Here is an 18561-nt window from a genome sequence, read left to right as displayed (position 1 = left end):
ACAAGAGAGCAGACAGATAGTAAAAAAAATCATTTATTTAGTCATTATATTGGATATTGTCCAATACAAGATTGTCTTTATTGACATTTCATGGAAATCAAATGAATCACAGAATCCCAAAGGCTGGAAGGGACCTGCAGAGCTCATCCAGTGCAACCCCCCTGCCAGAGCAGCACCACCTAGAGCAGGGCACACAGGGACTCATCCAGCTGGGTTTGGATGTCTCCAGAGAAGGAGCCTCCACAGCCCATCTGGGCAGCCCCTGCCAGTGCTCCCTCACCTCAGCAGGGAAGAAATGAGCCTCGATGTGTTCGAATGCCCCTTAGGGCTGTGCTTTATGGGTTTTCAGATTGCATGCTTGCATTATTAAATGTTATTTACTTTCCTGTTTATTTCTGTGCTTAAGCTTTAAATAACTTTATATTTGGGAAAAGTAAACTAAGCTTTTCATGGTTAAGGGGTGGCTGCTGCTGTTTTTCTGACTTTTCCAGTACTAAATGAGAAAAATGGTCTCAGATTGGAAGAATTGGTTATCAACAGTTCTGCCCCTTAAAATGAGTTAATATTGTGTCTAGTGTGAGTCAGTGCTTGCTTATGAAATCTCAATTTACAAGCAGGCTGGCTCAGAAGTTACAGAAAGAATTTGTTAACAGCAACAATTGAGCAGGATTAGATTACTGCTGTCACAGAGGGATGTTTACAGCACAAAACCGAGCAGTGCTACGTGCCAAATCGCTGCGGAAGCAAACCACGGTCACACAGCTCTGCTCTTAAATGGGATCCTAAAACAAAGCAAAATGCTCCCTCAAAGTCACTTCAAGAAACTAAATATTCTGTTTTCACCTTGTCATTTTTAAGGTGTGACTGGCTGCCTGCCTTACTCTGTCTAAGCTCAGGGCTTGCTCTGTGTTCCCCGTCGCAGTACGTCCATTGATTAAAGACAAAGAGTTAATGTACTTAAATGTTTTATCTTGGTAGATTTGAATTGTTTACAAAGGAAGATACTTGAAGTCATTTTTGAGTATCAGAAATAGCTGCTTGTTATTCTCAAGCTCCCTCAGTGCTACAGCAATCACAGTAAATTCTGGATTACAATGAGCAGTAACATCAGGAAGCTGAACAGAATTAGTATTAGGGGAAGGTGGTAATTACAGGCACGTGCATATTGCTCTTTGGAGCTACAGAGAGTTTATCATGCAGTTGTGTCATTCAGAACTTAAGCAAATTACTCTATAAACAATAAATTGTGTTTAGCTACAGGAAGGTTCCACTATGAATTGTGACAAGTTGTCCAGGGTGTCAGAAAGTTCAGCTTCTTCCTCACCTGCCTCTGATGCTTTTTCTCTGCACTTTCGGGCTCGTGTTTATGTGCAAAGAGTGACATTTTTCATGGCTCATTCACAGTTGTCACTTAAGAAAAACAAAACAGACCTGGCTCACAGCATTCCAGTCAGAGTGGCAGGTCAATGTCATCTGTGTGGATTTTTGGCATCTGGGGGCTTTTTGTAACTACCAGGCCTTGAGGATGTTCTCTCATGGACACCATGCTATTTGACTTTTAAAGACCCAAAAGCTTTAGGGCTGGACTTTCAGAAGAAAGCTGCTTTAGACTGTAGAATTGTGCCATTTGTTTTCATTCTTGATGTGAAGACTCCCTGAGTAAAAATGAGCTCTAACTTTAGAGAATCAAATAGTGAACTTCTAGCCAAAAGGGTTTTATGAATGGTTGGTTGGTTGATTAACTACAAACCCCTAAAAGACTGATCTTAGATGTTTCACAGGTAACTGGTTGTTTCTGGAACACTTGCTGTGTATTTGTGGTTCCTCTGGCTTAAGATATTACCAAAATGTTATGTTAGTCTTAAAATGTGACACAGCAAAACCAGCTTCTACAGTCTGAGGTACATGAAAGAATGGATGCATACAGAGTGTAACAGTAATACAGACAGCTTGACAGTTGTCTGTGTGCAGCCAACCTCAGGCTTTTACTTTGGAATTAACTGAAAAAATCCTTGCTCCTGCAGGGAAGCTGAACTGCCCGTGGTCAGAGAGAAACGCAACTGTCTCTGTGACCTCATGAAAGTGCCCAGACCACAGCTGGTGGCCAAGGTAAGCAAGGAAATGTGCTCCTTGGGGGGTTCTTATAGAAACATTGTCCTGATCCATCGCTCCACCAAACCTGCTGCACACTTCTGTGAAACAGCCACTGTCCCTATTGATGTGCACCAGGAGGAGCATCCCCACAGCTGACTACAGAGTATGTGGAATTGCTGAAGCTCTTGTCTTAAGCTCGTCCAGTTTTATTTCTTGAATGCATTCCTGACTTGTAGTGTGACATCTTAACTCAGACAAAGCACAGGAATGAAATAACACAGTACAGATGTTTGCAGAACTGTCTGCCCTTTCTGGGGAAAGAAAAAAGGATAAAAGCCTTCTCAGTTTCAACAGCAGAAATATAGTGTGAGATGTGCAAAGCACAGGAACCTAACCGTGCCTAAGAGGAAGAGCAGAGATGACAGACAATATATCCCTGAGTGGCTCCCATTTCATTTCCATGCAGTTAGTTTGGAATTGCCCATCTGCTCAGTATGGCAGAAGTACAGAAGTTTCTGCTTTGCTAAGGGCTTCTGAGAAGTTCGTTCTCCTCTCTGCCCAAAGATGAGGAGGCTGAGTGAAGAGAAGACGTGTTAATGTGACAGTTTACAGAGAAACATGTTTACATTGAGTAATACAAGACAAGGTTGATGGCCCAAGGTTACTTCCCTTGTATCCACAGCATATAATCTGTCCTGTGAACTGGTTAAGGATGGTGGTGTATCAATTTATTCTTGGCCTTTGTAGCTGTTATTGTTCTGCTTTCACAGTTCTAGCAAGTTCTATCCTTTCTCATTAGAAGTCAGACACACCACTTGTGCATTTTTCTTTCCTAACTTTTTCCTCATGGAGTGGATCTTCATTCCCTTCCTCCTCTAAGATCTCTGAGCACCATTAAGTCTGTTTTCATGACTGGAATTATGCAAAGCATTCTTTTGTTGCCCTGCACAGTTCCACTTCAGAACTGCATTAGCCTTTTGCACAGCTGCAGCATCTGTGGCTGAATGGCACCACAGGCTTTTCTCCTGCAGAGCATCTGCAGATTATCTGGGCTAATGGAGCTTTTCAGGCCCGTGTTGAGCTGGTGCTCAGTGATGCTGCAAGGTGAGGTCAGCCAGTTCTCCCTCCTATAATATTCTGATGATCCTTTACACTGCAGATGCTTCCTAATGTAAGTACATCCTTTGTTTTGAGTTGTCAGTGATACAAATGGGTGTTTTGAAACATGCTGAAAAAAAAGCAGTCAGAAGACTAATTTAAAACATCTCTGTAGAAACTCCAAAGCCACTCTGCTGCCCCAAATAGCCATTTTCTCTCACTGAATCACATCTACAGTTTTATGCCTTTGTTATAATTCTAAGAAACCTCTGACTGACATTTCTGTAGACTCTGAAGCTCTTGCCCATACAAGGCCATTTTGTCTTGAAGAGCAAAAGTTGACCTGAGCTGTTAAGAAGTCTTCTAGTCAACTAGAATTATTATGTTCAAAATGAAAATGGTACCAGATGGATTTCCAGATCTCAAAAAACCCCCTTGTTCAGCTCCTTAATGATGGGATACTCAGAGAAGCCTGACATGTTAGGGGAGAACTGTCTCTGATTTAAACACAAGCATAAGGAATAGCCAAATGCAGGTATTTCAGATGGAATTCTTTCTTACAAACAGCATCATGTGAAAGCTGGAGTTACATGGCTGAACATGGAACTTCACCTTTTCTTCCTCTTTTAACATAAGCAGATAGTAGAAGTTAAGCCTGCACCTGCCCCAAGACCTGCTGGAGTTCACTGAGTGATACTCGTTGCACTTGAAGGACTTGTCACAGCTCTCCACGTGTCCCTGCTGGCAGCCAGCTTGTGCTCACACAAGAGTGCACAACACACTGATGCTCTTCAAGAGCTCACATATCCTGAGAACAGAGGAGAAATGACAGAGGAAGCCAAGCACAACATTATGGAAAAGGGAATGAACTTCATCTGAAATCACCACTTATCCATTTAAAACTTGTCCAAATACAACAGGCTGAAGGGCTGCTGGAAGTGAAGGTGTTAAAAAGGGCTGCAAATATTATAATGTCTCTGTTTCCTTCTCCATTTAGTTTAATTGCACCACTGGAATACTGCTGAAGTAGTCATCCATGCCACTCCATGTGACCTTTTCTGTCTTTCTTGCAGGGTGCAGCACAATGAAGCTGCAGGGACTGGCTGCTGGGTTGTAAACTCAAGTTCTGGCTTCAGGTGCCGTTAGGACTGGAGGAGTCAGCTGCGTTCCCTGACACGCTGGATCCTCAGCCTGAGCTGCCAAGTGCCCTGTTTGACAGTGGTTAAACACTGTGCAGATATGCCACAGGGCATAAAGCTTTGTTAAATGTTCCAAGTAATTTTTCTGTAGCCACCCCGTGGCAGTTGTTCTTTGTCACAACTGATGTTAGTTCTCCAGCTCTGAACGGAGCCACGTGTGCCTGTTGTACACACATTAAGTATTAAACATGACTTGCTTGGTCTCTTAATTTAAAAGACTTGTTTTTCATGAGGTTATAATGGCAATGCTTAGCAAGAATGAAATCTTCCTCAACACCAAGCATCTCTGGCCAGCTCTGACATCACAGAATGGTAGGGATTGGAAGTGACCTCTAAAGCTCAACCCCCACTAAAGCAGTTCCACTAGGAATGTCATAGGCAAACACAAACTCTAACTGCAGTCAATGCCTCTCTTAATAGTGCTTTCTAGAGCCCATTCAAGCAAATATTTCCTGTGCTGATCTTGACTTAGGAACTGAAGCTGCTTTTTTCTTTTCCCCTTGAAGAACAGAGGTGAGTCAGCACTTCACCTGCCAGGAACTCAGATCATTTCTTATTGACTATTAAATGAAATGGCTAGAATATTTCAGTGAGACTAATGTGATGGGGAGGACAACATGATATTTTAATTACACTGTGTTATTTGGTAGTTCTAATTAAATCCCAGAACTTACCAGTAGGACACTGTCTGTGTGTGTATATATGTAATACACACATCTATGAAAATTTGCAAGGAAGGAAAGCCTCAGGCAGAAGATGTAAACCCAAGCCAGTTTCTGTGTGAAGTACCTGCTACAAACTGCTGCAGTCTTCTACTGCAGCTATTCAGAACTACAACCTGTCAGTCTTGAAGATTCTTTTACCTTTTTAGGAGGATAAGTAGAAATTATTCCATACTTCTCACATCTGCTTGCAGCCTGCACTGGCAGATGAGATGCATCTGTGTCCATCTGTGCTACTCACCATTAAACAAACAGTTCTCACTTCACAGCCTCTGCAACAGCCTGGGTTGGGCTGCTCACAGAATCCCAGGATGGTGGGGGTGGGAAGGACTCTGCAGAGCTCATCCAGCCCAACCCCCTGCTACAGCAGGTTCCCCTCCATCAGGGGCACAGGAACATGTCCAGGTGGGTTTGGAAACCTCCTGAGAAGGAGCCTCCACAGCCTCCCTGGGCAGCCTGGGCCAGGGCTCCCTCACCTCTGCACCAAAGGACTTTCTCCTCCTGTGCCACTGGAGCTGCCTGTGCTCCAGCCTGTGCCTGTGACCCCTTCACAGCATCACAGAATCATTATGGTTTGAAAAGCCCTTTAAGGTCATCAAGTCCAACCCCTCACCTCACAGTGCCAGGCCCAGCAGTACATAAACCACATCCCTCAGCACCTCATCTATGTGTCTCCTGAGTATCTCCAGGGATGGGGACTCCACCAGCTCCCTGGGCAGCCCCTTCCAATGCTTAATAACCCTCTTGGTGAAAAAGCTCTTCCTAATGTCCAATCTGAACCTCCCCTGGTGCAACTTGAGCCCATTTCCTCGTGTTCTGTCATCCATGACTGGAGAGGTCAACTGCCACATCACTACAACTCCCTACAACTTGTCCTGTCACTGGCCCCCACTGAACAAAGACTGGTAGGCAGGTAGGTGTAGGTAGGTGTATCTACCATTGGTAGGTATTGATCAGCACAGGCATTGCTGCAGCAGTACTGAGCCCACAGCCCCGTGTTCTGACTCTGGCACTAACACAGACTGTTCTAGTTCATTCTTGAAAGATCTTGGGTTTGCAGAGCTACAGCTGTAGGTCCCTGCTGCAACACCAGTGACAGCCAGCTTTTCCAAAAATCCCTGAGGAGCTCCAGGGGCTGTTGTGAGCATCTGCACATCTGATCATGTGGCTGCCAGATGCTGTCACAGACACAACTGAGGCCAGCACTGTGTGCCCTGCACAGAGCTTCCCCTCAGAGGGCAGGAGGGGGAAGGCTGGCAGGAGCCTCTTTACACTTCCATTGGTTCCAGGCTTCCCTGTGCTAACAGGCTTCTTGTCACCCTACAGACAGTATTTCATGGTTAAATTCCAGATACAATTTAACAATCAAAGTGATTTTGGTAAATGAGAGATGTGTGACAGTGTAATGAGCAAATGGCATTAGCAGTGGAGTAACTGGAGCCTCCCTTACCAAGGGCTTGCTCAGCACAAAGAGCAATGTTAACAGAGCACAAATTGCTAAAGAATTGAGAACCTCTGAACTCTTTGGTCTTCCTACACAGAGACACACAGAGGGTACCACAGCTCAAGTTCGTTGCATTGCTTTGGGTTTCAGTTGAAGTGATAGTAATCCATCCCTTCCTTCAAGTTCAGTGTGTTCAGGTTTCTTTCAAATGCTCCACCTGTCAAATCCTGTGAGGGAAGAAAAAGAATTACATCAACCAAAGTCCCTTCAGGTCTGATTTCCATTTGAAGATTAAGTCTATGTTGAAGACTTAGTGTTCAAATTAAGATGTTTGTGAAGCAGGGGAGGGGGGAGTGTGCAGGTACCAGCCCCCTCCTGGTGCTGCTGTGTAGCACAGAAGGGCAGGACAAAGCCCAGCAGCCACCTGCATTTCCAGAGGACTGACCAAGGGAATGAATTTAACAAAACAGTGGTTTGTTTGTGTTTGGGTTTTGAGCTCTGATTAGCTTTCCTCAGACAACTGCAATATTTTGCATAAAGGTGTTTCCTTTTCAGCCTTGGTTACATGATCCAAACAGGAACCTGGGCAGGTTTGCTCCCTGAGCAGTCTGGCAAGGCAGCGATGGCATCAACAAAGGATGCTCACTTCAGCATGGCTGGGAATTGCTGCTTCAGTGTTCTTGGGGTCCTTCAATTCTACTCACCTTCAGGAATGATGTCACTAAAAGAAGTGATGAATGAAAGCTCACAGTACTCTAGGAGGTGGGTAAAGAGATGGCTCGTGATTGGCCCAGAGCAGCAGTAGTGAAGGTTTAACAGTGCACAGCTGTAAGGGCTCAGGTCAGCAGGAATCAGCCCAACTGGAACTGTGGAATTAGAGCTGGACTGCTTGCCCAAGTGGGAATCTAACAACAAGACAAGCTGACCAGTCTCCACAAACCTCTGCAGTGTTTCTGCTGCCTGAATTGCTGCAGGAAAGGAGATGCTGCCTGTGTGCATTCCCAGGCTGTTGCCCACACCAGCACGCTGTGCCTTGCTGCACATCAGCTCCTCCTCCTGTAAGACTCTCATCTACCTGCCACCCGATCCAGAACTTCAACAACAACCTTAACCACCCATCACAAAGTCCATAAGTGAGCTCTGATGTTTACTGACCATTTAAAAAGTAAGAACAGCTAATTTGGAGAAGGGCAGGAAAAGAGCCAGGGGCACTACATGGCTCTTGGCTGTTTCAGCAAGGGCTCCACTTGTCAGATAAGAAATCAGTTACCTCAGGTAAGCCTCTGGTTGTGAAAGATGATGTGTACATTTTTTTCCTTGAAATTGAGGCTGCTGAATGGTGTTCAGTACTTTGAAGGACTGGGTGATAGTGTCACAGTTCAGTTGTGACCCCAAATGGTCACTGGTTCGTCTGCAAAATGTATCATTCATGTCTCCTCCGAAAGGGAGACCTTAATGCTGACCCTTGGCCTCCACTAATGATGTTGTAAACCTAAGATTTCACAAGTCAGGACACAGGATATAGTAGCATTTAGCTTGCTGAGAAATCAGCCTGCTCCAAAGAATGCTTAAAAACATAATTATAGATATATATATAAAAGAGCCCAGATGCTAAATGAGGCAGCAGAGTTCAAACCCATCTTCCTTTCCCAGAGCACAAGACAGAGGTGACAGTACAAGGGAGAGTTTTACAGCAACTGGTCTAACAGTAAACGTACTGCAAACTTTATACAGTCAAACTAGTTTAATTACTGAGCCTGAAAAAAGAAATCTCTTTCATTTCAAGCACTTGGAATCCCTGTCAAAGCAAGGCACAATGCATGACTTCTAAGTGTTTTGCTTCTGCCCCAAAGAGAGAGAAATGAGCCAGTGCAGGCCCTCAGGTGAAGTGGTGCTGCAGGCTGCTCCAGTTTTGACAAGCTGAAGCCACAGTTCTATTCCCTTCAGCAAAACCTTGCACACACACACAGGAGAGAGCAGAGTTTCAGCTACAGCCCCTTGTGAAGCCATTTTAAAATGCCACCTGAGCAGAGATCACAGAGGGTAACTGCTTTTTCAACAAGTATTTTACCTTGTCCCAAAGTTATGACCCTCCCTGGGGCAATGTAAATGAACACTGCTCCGAGTACAGGGCCAGCAGAGAGGTTTCTTGCAAAGAGCCCACTGAATAAACACATTTAAGCTTCAAAATTACCCTCTTAGAGCTGCACAGAAACACACAGGCTTTGTGTGACCACAACTAGGAGGTCATCCCTATGACAAACAGCAACATAAAGGACAATAAAGCCCAAGGACACTCATCTTCCTAAGGATGGTGATGAACTTCTGCTGGCAAAGCATGAAGCTCAGTTGGAAGTCTGACTCTTAGAGAAGAGGAGGTGCAGCTAATTCTGCCTGACACAACCCTCCAACAGCTCCATGCACCATGCAGCTGGACTGTGGTGGTTGCAGTGTCTACCTCTGTTCACTGTGGGGGGTGTTGTATGGTTGCTTTTGCATGGCATGAAACAGGGAGCTGGGTAAAGCCACCTCCTTCAATGCCTAAATAAAAAATAGAGGTGAGCTGTAAAGCTCATTTTGTTCCCTCCCAAGCATGCACAAGGATGACACCAGTCTTGCAGAGACATTTTGCATCTCAAAGGTGCATCCCACATCAGCCTGGGGACTTGAACTTGTGACAGCAGCATGGTTTGCACAGTTTGAGGTGATTAATCACAGCAACTTGCATCAGAAGCAGCAACAGTGATTGCAAAGAGTCAACACATAATTTCAGGTAGTCTTAATATTTATGTGTTTATCTCCTACTTTTCCCAGCCTCCCACTTTTAAAAAGCATATTGGGAGGAAAACTGTAGGAAAAAATGTGATTAAAGAAAGGCAAGTGGAAACTTCTGGTTTCAGCTGTTCCCTCAGATACTGGCTGTAGAGAAAGCAAGGCCAGCTCAGCCCCTGACTGCAGCAAAGACCAGCCCTCAGCATTACACAATAGGCACAAATTCATATTTATCTCATTTCACCTGCACAATATCAACCAATCTGAACAAAAAAGATTCTCAACCCATTTAGAAACCATTTCCTTTAGTGCTCAGGTCTAGAAGCTTGAAAGCTGCTGCAGACAGGATGCCTGAATATTTTAAACCACAGACATTTAGCAACTTGTTTTGTTTTGGTAGAGACTACTTTCCATGACAGAACTACTACTGAAAACTGTGGCTGTTTCAATCCACCCATAACCTTGTAAGTAGTGAGAGTGGGATCCTGACAGCCTCTATGAATCACAGAATCACAGAATGGTGGGGTTGGAAGGGACCTTTAGACATCATCCAGCCCAACCCCCCTGCAAAAGCAGGTCCCACCTAGATCAGGTCACACAGGAATGTGTCCAGGTGGGTCCTGAAGCCCTCCAAGGAAGGAGCCTCCACACCCTCCCTGGGCAGCCTGTTCCATTTATTCTGTTTCACTTATTCCACTTAATCAGTTTCAGTTATGATAACTCTCATTTTCTAACAACCTGCTTGACTTCATAATATTAAAACAACAACATGGAGTGCTGCTGTGTGCTGTGAGGTTTGTATAGTTAACAGACCATCAGTTAAAAGCTGCAGCAAGGTCAGCTCCACTGTGGACTTTCACACTGTTGTTTTACATGTTTATGACCAGTGTTGTCTGTTTTGCCACTGTTTTGTTTTCCCAGTGTATGTTGGTGGAGCTCCATCTTTATTTACCTTTGCACTGGGGTGTTTTTAACATCAGCTCTTGTAACAGCAGCTTTCACAGTAGCTAAGTGTGTCCATCATGAGGTGGGGGGGCTGAGAGCTTGCCTGCAGGCTGGGCTCCATTTGGCTATTAACTTCCTTAAATTCTCCTAAAAAGAAAGCTGCCTCAAAGGCAGATGTTAGAAGCAATATGATAGACTCTGAATCTATTTCAAGAAGGTCAAATTGTATTTCCAAAGACAATACTGCATATTACTTCAACCATACTGTGGCCTGTAGTGTTCTGTGATCAGCAAGTGGAAAATGCTCAGTGGCTGCAAGTGGAAAAATACACTGAAATCACAACTGGAGTCATGGGCCAGAGCTTTCAGGCAAGAGGATGATGTGTAATAGTCTCATGGCAAGGTCTTCACAAGTTAAATGTGCTTTAGAACAGGCTGCACAGATGTTTTGTCTGGGGATTTCCACCCACCATTCTATGTAGCATGAAAAAGGAGATTAGTTGTTACTGGCTTCTCCAAGAGTTTATCAGCCAACAGTACCTGATAATGCCTTAAGGTACTTTCAGGCTGATCATAGTCATGGTGTCAGAGTGCTCAGCTGAAAACACACTGTACCAGTTGAGATGAGATTCAGCTAACTAGTGTTTGAACAGATCTAGGATGGGGTTAGAATGTCCATGTTCATACACAGCCACAGGTTTTAGTTACTGTTCAGTTACTGTCAGAGACTGGTGCTTGCAACTAGAGTGTCTTTGCTGTCTTGCTTTAAATCTCCTATGTTATCCCATACTCTTTGCTTTGCTATTTCAAATAGAACAGCAAAGTAACTGATGGTTATTGTCTTCTAGTTCTGTGATTAGGTCAATTAAAGCAGCTGAAATAGGAAAGTTGCCAGAGTAAGGCACAGAAGGGGCTTCAAAATTGGCAGTGCCAAACAAAAATGGCTTTTAAGGTCTGATTTAAGAAACAAAGCCTTTGCCATCCATAGGCCTGCAAAATATTAGGGATAAACATAGCCAGGTGACTGACAGGCCGTGCTCATTTGTGTATATAATGGTGTTGGGCCAGAAAGTAAGCCAGAACCAAGCTGCTTTACAAAAGCTGTACCCTTTGTTATTCTTAACACCACTTAATACTGCTGGGTTTAAACCCCTGAAATACCCTGCACAATTGATTTGCTAGAAACAGCCATTCAGTTGCACAAGTACAAGCTTCTGTGAGCAGCTACTTACAGCAAATGGAAATTCATGTTTGCAAGGAGCAAGTGCTGATTTGGGACATAAAGACTGACAGGGGCACTCACCAGCTTCATGCAGATAATGAATGGTGGAGTTGCATCTCTGAAGTGACATATAGGAATCTTTGGCTTTGGTCTCTCCTGCAGGAAAAAGCAGCAGGCTTCAGCAGAGGCACACAGCATTACTTGTTAGCTCAGTTTTAGGAGCTACTAAAGACTAAAAGGGAGAGAAATTCTTTTGAGACCTCATGCTAGATAGTCCAGCTGGTTGCATGCTTCTGCTCATTGTTTCACTGTTTTCTTACCATAATCTCTCAGCACAACTGGGTTTCTCTGAGTCAATTTACACTGGCTCTGCATTAAGAGCCTTCTCCTCCCGTCCACTGGTTCTGCCTTACTTCCAAGCTCTGCTTTTAGCCCTTTTCCAAACAATCCCCTTTTTGATCTGATTGCAGGGTGTGTTGCTTTAGTAGCCTATCCCATGAAAAAAATAGATGTTCTTCCCTTTGTTTGGTGGGTTTTCTGCCACATGAGTGAGCTGCATCACCCTTCTGTGCCATCAGAGGGGCAGCAGAGCTGGCACAGCAGCAGATACCATCTTTCTCCCTCAGTGGGAGCTGTTAAATACCCAACTGGGACTTCACCATGGATCCAAGCTACAGAATCTTCTAAGGATTCACAGCTGGCTGCAGTATGATCTTCTTTACAAGTGGTCTGAGAGGATGGGTATGTGTTAGGAAGACAAATGCACAGGACCTGTAACAGTTATGCTGACAGTATACTGAGAGTCCTCAGTATTCCAGGTCAAAATGCTTTTCCTTTCATGCAGCTGAAGCACTCATTAGCTTCCCAGTATAGAATTTGATTTGACAGCTATAGTCCAGCCACACACTGTATCTGAGGAGCACCCTGCACCCCTCCTCTTCCTCCACTGCTGCTCAGTCCTGCTCCCATCAGATACAAGCATCACACAACCTCAGGGTAATCTGATTCACAAGATAACTTGCTGTACAACTCCTTACTTTGAAGGTTCCTTTTCTGCCAGATCAGCTAACTGGATCAAGTCATCCTGTAGCCACAAGACTGCTAAACCCATCATAAACAGAGCAGTGGGAGTGTGTGGCTGAGCAGTCAGACCACCCCAGGAGCCAGACGAGCTGAGCCCCAGTGTCAGACTGTGCTCACAGCGTCCAGCCCAGGGACACTCACAACTGTCTGCTCACCAAATGTTGCAGGGACTGATTCTGGATGAATCTTTAGTACAGGGTTTGAGCTAATTGCTTTTATGAAATTAATGCTTGAACAACTTTTGGTGGGCTTTTTTCCCTATGGTTTGTTTATTGCCATCTAAATCTCACACCTCCCTGCCTAGGGAATAAAATGCTGCTGCCTACAATTGTAGGCTCCCAAGGAACCTATCAAAGTTTTACTCTGATACGGTAGAACTAAATACACAGCTGGGCTACAGTTAATCACAGAAGCTTTTTTTAATATTTGATATTTGATAGATATTTGACTTTTATCCATCATGAGTCAGTGAAGGCTGTTACCTCATCATCAGAATCCCTTCAGAGTACAGATATTTGTCTCTCTAAACCGATCTCAGTGGGTGTGAGGTCTGTAGTTGTGGCTCCACAGTTCACACTCCAGTACCAGTTCCCAGTTATCTAGTCTTCTGTCACAGCCTCCTTACCAAAAAGAGTTGCTACACAGTATTTAAAATCAGTGGTGTGTTTTTCCAGCACATTCCCCAGAACACTTCCACATCACAGTAAGAATGAACAGTGCTTGTAACTAACCTCAGATTCTTCATAAGTGTAGAATCCCTTCAGTATTTTCTTTTCATCAACATCACAAAATGCAGCAACCTGGCAAAACAGAAGTAGGGCACATCAATGCCATTCTTTGCTACCCTCTGGTATTTCACCTGTGGTGGATACATGTGAGTAGAGGCAGGTGAGTGGACATGGGAATAGGGCACCCTGCTCCTCCCTGGAGCTTTAAAAGTTATTCAATCCTTTCCAGTTGTATCTTCAGGAGATGAGTACATTTTGCATTGTCTATGAGCACATTATGTCATTACAAACATGAGAACAGAAGATCTAAGCTGCAGACTGTGTAACAGAAAACATCTGTGAGATAATCAACTTACCAGCAACATGGTAAGTAAGCTACAACCAGGACTAGCCTCCTTGTTTTGGCACTCCCACCAAACACCTAAGATCACAGAATACAAACCTTCCCCTTTCTGCCCACCCCAAACATACAACCTGTCACCAGAAGCTCGGTGTAGCAGTGCTGCACTATTGCTTTGGATGCACCAACCCCAATTCTAGGTCATAATACACCAAGTTGGGGAATTCCTATCGTTTTGGACCTCATATTTTTCAGCTGAGAAGTTCAGCTGATTTGGTGGTTAAACACATACAATTGCTGCTTTGGTTTTGTTAATCTTGCTGTGGCTCTGGGAGCTTTTTCTGCAGCCCTAGTTGCCATTTGCATTCCTCATAAATGTGCTGGCAGAAGAAATCCCTGCAATCCAAAATACACAGTGGCCATACACCCTGGAACCATTTGGTTACCAGTAACATGTCAGAAGACTTTTTAACACAAACATAGCTGTGCTTTCCTCTGACTCTCATGGGCTGGATTCATATGACCTACACAGAACTCTTACTCTGAAGCAGAACAGTCTAGCCAGTGAAGGTCTTGCAAAAATCAATTGTTCTGGTGGAAGCTGGAGAGCAGTTTTCCTACCTTTTTAACTGTTGCATTAAAAATTGATTAACAACACTTACTGCTGAGAAAATCTGAAATGCCCAGCAGCTGTTTATTAATGTATTAAGTCAGAGAAGGCTGCACAAGGCTGCCTTGCTTCCTATGACTCCAAGGCTCTCACACATTTTCCTCCTGTGACCAAGATGGTTTGCTTTTACCTGAAGTGACCTCATTCTGTTTGTGCAGAGAGAAACACTGACACAAGAGCATTGGTGTCACTGTGTTGGACTTCTGTGTTCTCTGTTGCTGCTTTCCCCCTGACAGTTACCTCTGACTGATCTCCACTTTCACTTTTCCATGGATTTGTCCAGCTTAAATCCAACATTCCCAGCATTATAAAGCAGGTCAGACTTCAAGGAGCAATTTTCTGCCAGTGTGGGGGGCCAAAATGTAAGTCAAATATTTCTGTGATGCACACTGTGTATTCTCCAATTAAAGAAAACCTGTGTCTGGAGTCTAAATGCAGGACTGAGACAGTTGTTTATCCCAGGAGACCTGAAGGCATCAGGCCTCTATGAGCCTGATTTATATGACTGGGATAAACCCAGAGTTACCTCGTTGTTTTCCTGCATTATTGAGCTTCTTTTCTTGTTTATGAAGAACACCTATTCATACATGAACTACTGTCTCCCACAGAGGAACCTATGAATCTTAAACCTATAAAGCAGCCTCCAGTTGTGGGGGTTTTCCCCTCCTTCTAGCAAAATTGCTGGTTTGCAATGCCCCTGACCACACGGCAGCACTGAAGCTCACAGAGCCCTCACACTGCACTTCAGTTTTAAGAAAACAGATAAACAATTAGATATTGTTGTTTCACACATCACTTGTATGGAAATCTGCACAACTGCTCTTTGTCTCAGCCAAAAGCTGGAAGAGGGAGTGTCTGTTGTGCACCAACTACACGGTCACTGTAAGTGAGTGTCGTAACTATGGATTGCAACATACATTAACAGGAGTGTAAAGGGAAAAGGAGAAGTAGTTTTCTCTGTCATAAGAGAAAAGAGATATTTACTCATAATCTCTGCTAAGCAAAGGCATGTTTGAGGAAGATAAAGGCCCTTCCCTGGCTGTTTTTTTAACAAACACAGCAGCTGTGTGAAGGGACACAGGGACCATCAGACCTCCCGGTGGCAACAGGAGATTGATGGGCAGCAGATTCATCCTACTCCAAATGCAGAGCCCAAGAAATGAGCAAGAGGGGGCTTGGGGTGCTGCTGGAACGACCTGACTGAGCTGCTATTACAGTTTAATAGTGTGTTTCACATTAGAATTGTTTACGACCTTGCTGGCTACTGCAGAGGGTGTTTCCTCACCCCTCCCATTCCACTCACACTTCCTAACAGAAAAAACTTAAAAGGTTTCATCAACCTAATCATATCCTTTGACAGGATTTTATTCCCTCATCTTCCTTTCACCTGTATCTGCTTTAGGTCTGTCATGACCATTTACAGAAAGCAAACAAAATCCAAGTGAATTCTCTGGGAGGATAAAAGAGGCACATTTAGAAGGGAGAGTGAGTAACTTGGTACAGCATGACAGAGCAAGTGGACAACCCTTCTGATATTCTCAAATGTGTTGTCACCTGCACCTTCTCTCTCACACACACACACACAGAAGTCTCCTCTCTCTCCTCACTACATCATCTGGTGTCTTTAGACAACCCACAAACCCTCTACAAAGTCCTACATGAGCAGGTGTTCCCTGTTGTTGTTCTCCATGTCTCACGCTGTCCTCCATCATTTTAAACTCTTGGGCACCCTGTTGCTTCTTCAGTTTATGCTTCTTTCACCCAAACTTATATCAAGCCTCAGAAGCATGTCAATATACATCACTGCAAAAGTTACACCGATTTTGACCATTCATGTCAAAATAAGGTAACTGAAAGCCCACCCTCCCAAGTGGAAGCAGCAGGGAGATGCCCCTGTCATACTTCACCATGAAGTATTACTGTAGCTTTCAGATTTCATCTCTCTCTTGTTCTGTAGGCTCTCTTGCAACTCACTGTCATGTCATCATAGAATCACAGCATGGTGGGGATTGAAAGGGAGTTTTAGAGCTCATCCAGTCCAACCCCCCTGCAGAAGCAGCTCCCACCTAGATCAGGTCACACAGGAACGTGTTCAGGGGGGTCTTGAAGCCCTCCAAGGATGGAGCCTCCACACCCTCCCTTGGAGGTCTTGTCACTCCCTCTCACACCACAGTCAAGCTGGGTGCAATTTTCTTCCTTTTATTTATGTGTCTTTGCTTTTACTTCAGCCTACCACACTGCCACTCCTGTACTTCAGAGTAGCTGAAATGCTACAAGACATAGACATTTCTAACTCCTGTGAGTGAGGAAGAATCACAGTCAAGCACATGGTTTAGTGATGTTGCTCTTGGAAAAAGGTGAGGATAAACTTACAGATGATTTTAAAGGGTTAATGAGCTGAGAAGCAGCGTGTACAAAATACTTTCATGAAGCTTTCCAGTTTGCCACTGACAGATAGCTTGTCATAAAGAAACTTCATGGGCTGCCTGTGTACCAGTCTTGTTTCCATGCCACTAATTAGCTGATGCTTATTTTGTCCTTCCCCCTCCTTTTCTGTGAGCCACTTGAACACTATTTTCAGCCATCGGAAATGACAAAATGTTAATGCTGAAGTTCATTCTTTTAGCTAATGCTTGAAGGAGAATAAAAGAGCAGACAAGACAGCTTAGAAACCCTCCAGGCACATGTAGAATCCCAAAACCATTTGGTTTCCATCTTCAGCTGTAAATTATAGACAAGACGGATGTGTTTCAAACAAAAAATAGTCTGTTTGCCTTCATTCCTGCAGAAATGCTAATGCTGAACCACTGTCAACTGTGTGAAATGAGACAAGGACAGCCAGGAAACACAACTTCCCTAAGAATTCTGAGATCCTGCTCATTCATTAATAAAAAATCTTCCTAGTTTGCACCATTTTTGTCTGGTGTTGCTGTTCAGCAAAAACAGCGAGCCTTGGCAAAGTGCCTGAACTCCCCAGAGACAAAGCTGATTCTAACTAGTCATCAGACACAGTGTCTGAAGGAAAAGAGAGAATATTGCTTAGGTGTCCTTTTCTCTTTTAACATGATTCAAATTCAAACTGTTTTCCTCACAGATCCAAGTAGTCATTTGTCAGTGAGTACAAACGTCCAGAGTCTGCTGCTTCTTGGAACTGTCAGACTTTGCTGAGAGACAATGCCGTTTGGCATGCAGCATATTGCACTTCTCAAACATCCCACAAAACCCCAGCCAGTGTGAGGAATACAGTGTCTTTGTTTGTCAGGTTCTAAAAATAGTAGAAACATTCTCTCTTGAAAAGCTGTTTTCTTATGTACCCTCAGCTCCACAGGTCAGCCTGACGAACCCTCTTCCTGAAGATTCAGTGGAGTGTAGGTGTTTTCATACTTACAAAACAATACAAGCTGTATGTAACATGTTATTTGGGGAGGGTTATTATTTATCCTAGGAGCATGTGTCCCAAATTGTCTACAGGTACTTAGTGCTAATGTAGAAAACAACCCTGCTGTGACTCCACATTCCAACCAAGCTCAGCCTCATGACTGAATGCTGCACCTCAGTGCGAGGATGCAGCAACTGGGAAACGGAGCACAGGGAGGATTTTCAAGAGTCTAAACTGACTTAAAGTATAAAACCAACTGAAATTCAATTTAGGTCATTGAATTATGCAGTTTGGTTAAATTACAGAGCTTATTCTGGCAATTGAACCTTCATTTCAAAGCCTATTCGACCGTTTACGATCACAGCTGGACCTTCAAAAGAGAAAATGGTAATTGTGTTATGCAATACATCATATTTTGTCTTAAGAGTCTTTTGGATTTGTATTTTAAAGGTGTCTATTTTACATAATTGATGAATTCATATCCCAGGGCCTGCGTTTACAAGACAACACTAGATTCTGCTTGTAGATTCAGAACGATACTGAATCTTTAGTGTTCCCATAATTAACAGAACACATGAAAGCTTGGATCTTGTTAAGGTGTCTTTACAGGGTGAGACAGGAGTAGTTAATGGTTTTTATGGCTAGAAGAAATGAAGCAACTGCTATTTCCAGCCTTTATTCATATGGGATTTGAGAGTCTTTTGGCAAGATCTGAAAATTAGTCACAAAATACCTGAAGGATTTTTGAGGACAGTAGACAATGGAGTGTAACCAGACTCCTTTTACTGTTATTAATTTAGAATCAAATGAAAACTGCCACGAATTACCTACTGTAGACTTTATGGATTTATTTCCTGAAACTCCA

The 18561-nt window shown here is 43.8% G+C and overlaps 2 protein-coding genes across 2 annotated transcripts in view; one reads left to right on the top strand and one right to left on the bottom strand.

Annotated features, from left to right (window-relative positions):
* The window catches only part of TBCD (tubulin folding cofactor D), a 134858-nt gene extending 130269 nt beyond the window's left edge, over positions 1-4589 (top strand). Inside the window, exons 39-40 of the mRNA XM_062010703.1 lie at positions 2025-2109; positions 4266-4589. Of these exons, the coding sequence (XP_061866687.1) occupies positions 2025-2109; positions 4266-4280 (100 nt within the window). The 3' untranslated portion in view covers positions 4281-4589. The remainder of the gene's footprint in view (positions 1-2024; positions 2110-4265) is intronic.
* Positions 4590-5940: 1351 nt separating this feature from the next.
* Positions 5941-18561, bottom strand: part of B3GNTL1 (UDP-GlcNAc:betaGal beta-1,3-N-acetylglucosaminyltransferase like 1) — a 120439-nt gene continuing 107818 nt past the window's right edge. The window contains exons 10-12 of the mRNA XM_062011186.1: positions 13311-13379; positions 11578-11652; positions 5941-6784 (exon numbers count right to left, since the gene is read on the bottom strand). Coding sequence (XP_061867170.1) covers positions 6704-6784; positions 11578-11652; positions 13311-13379 — 225 coding nt within the window. The 3' untranslated portion in view covers positions 5941-6703. The remainder of the gene's footprint in view (positions 6785-11577; positions 11653-13310; positions 13380-18561) is intronic.

This window comes from Colius striatus, chromosome 18 (assembly GCF_028858725.1).
Source record: "Colius striatus isolate bColStr4 chromosome 18, bColStr4.1.hap1, whole genome shotgun sequence".
Classification (NCBI taxonomy): domain Eukaryota; kingdom Metazoa; phylum Chordata; class Aves; order Coliiformes; family Coliidae; genus Colius; species Colius striatus.
The sequence above is the reverse complement of the archived record's forward strand: the minus strand, read 5'-3'. Positions and strand labels throughout refer to the sequence as shown.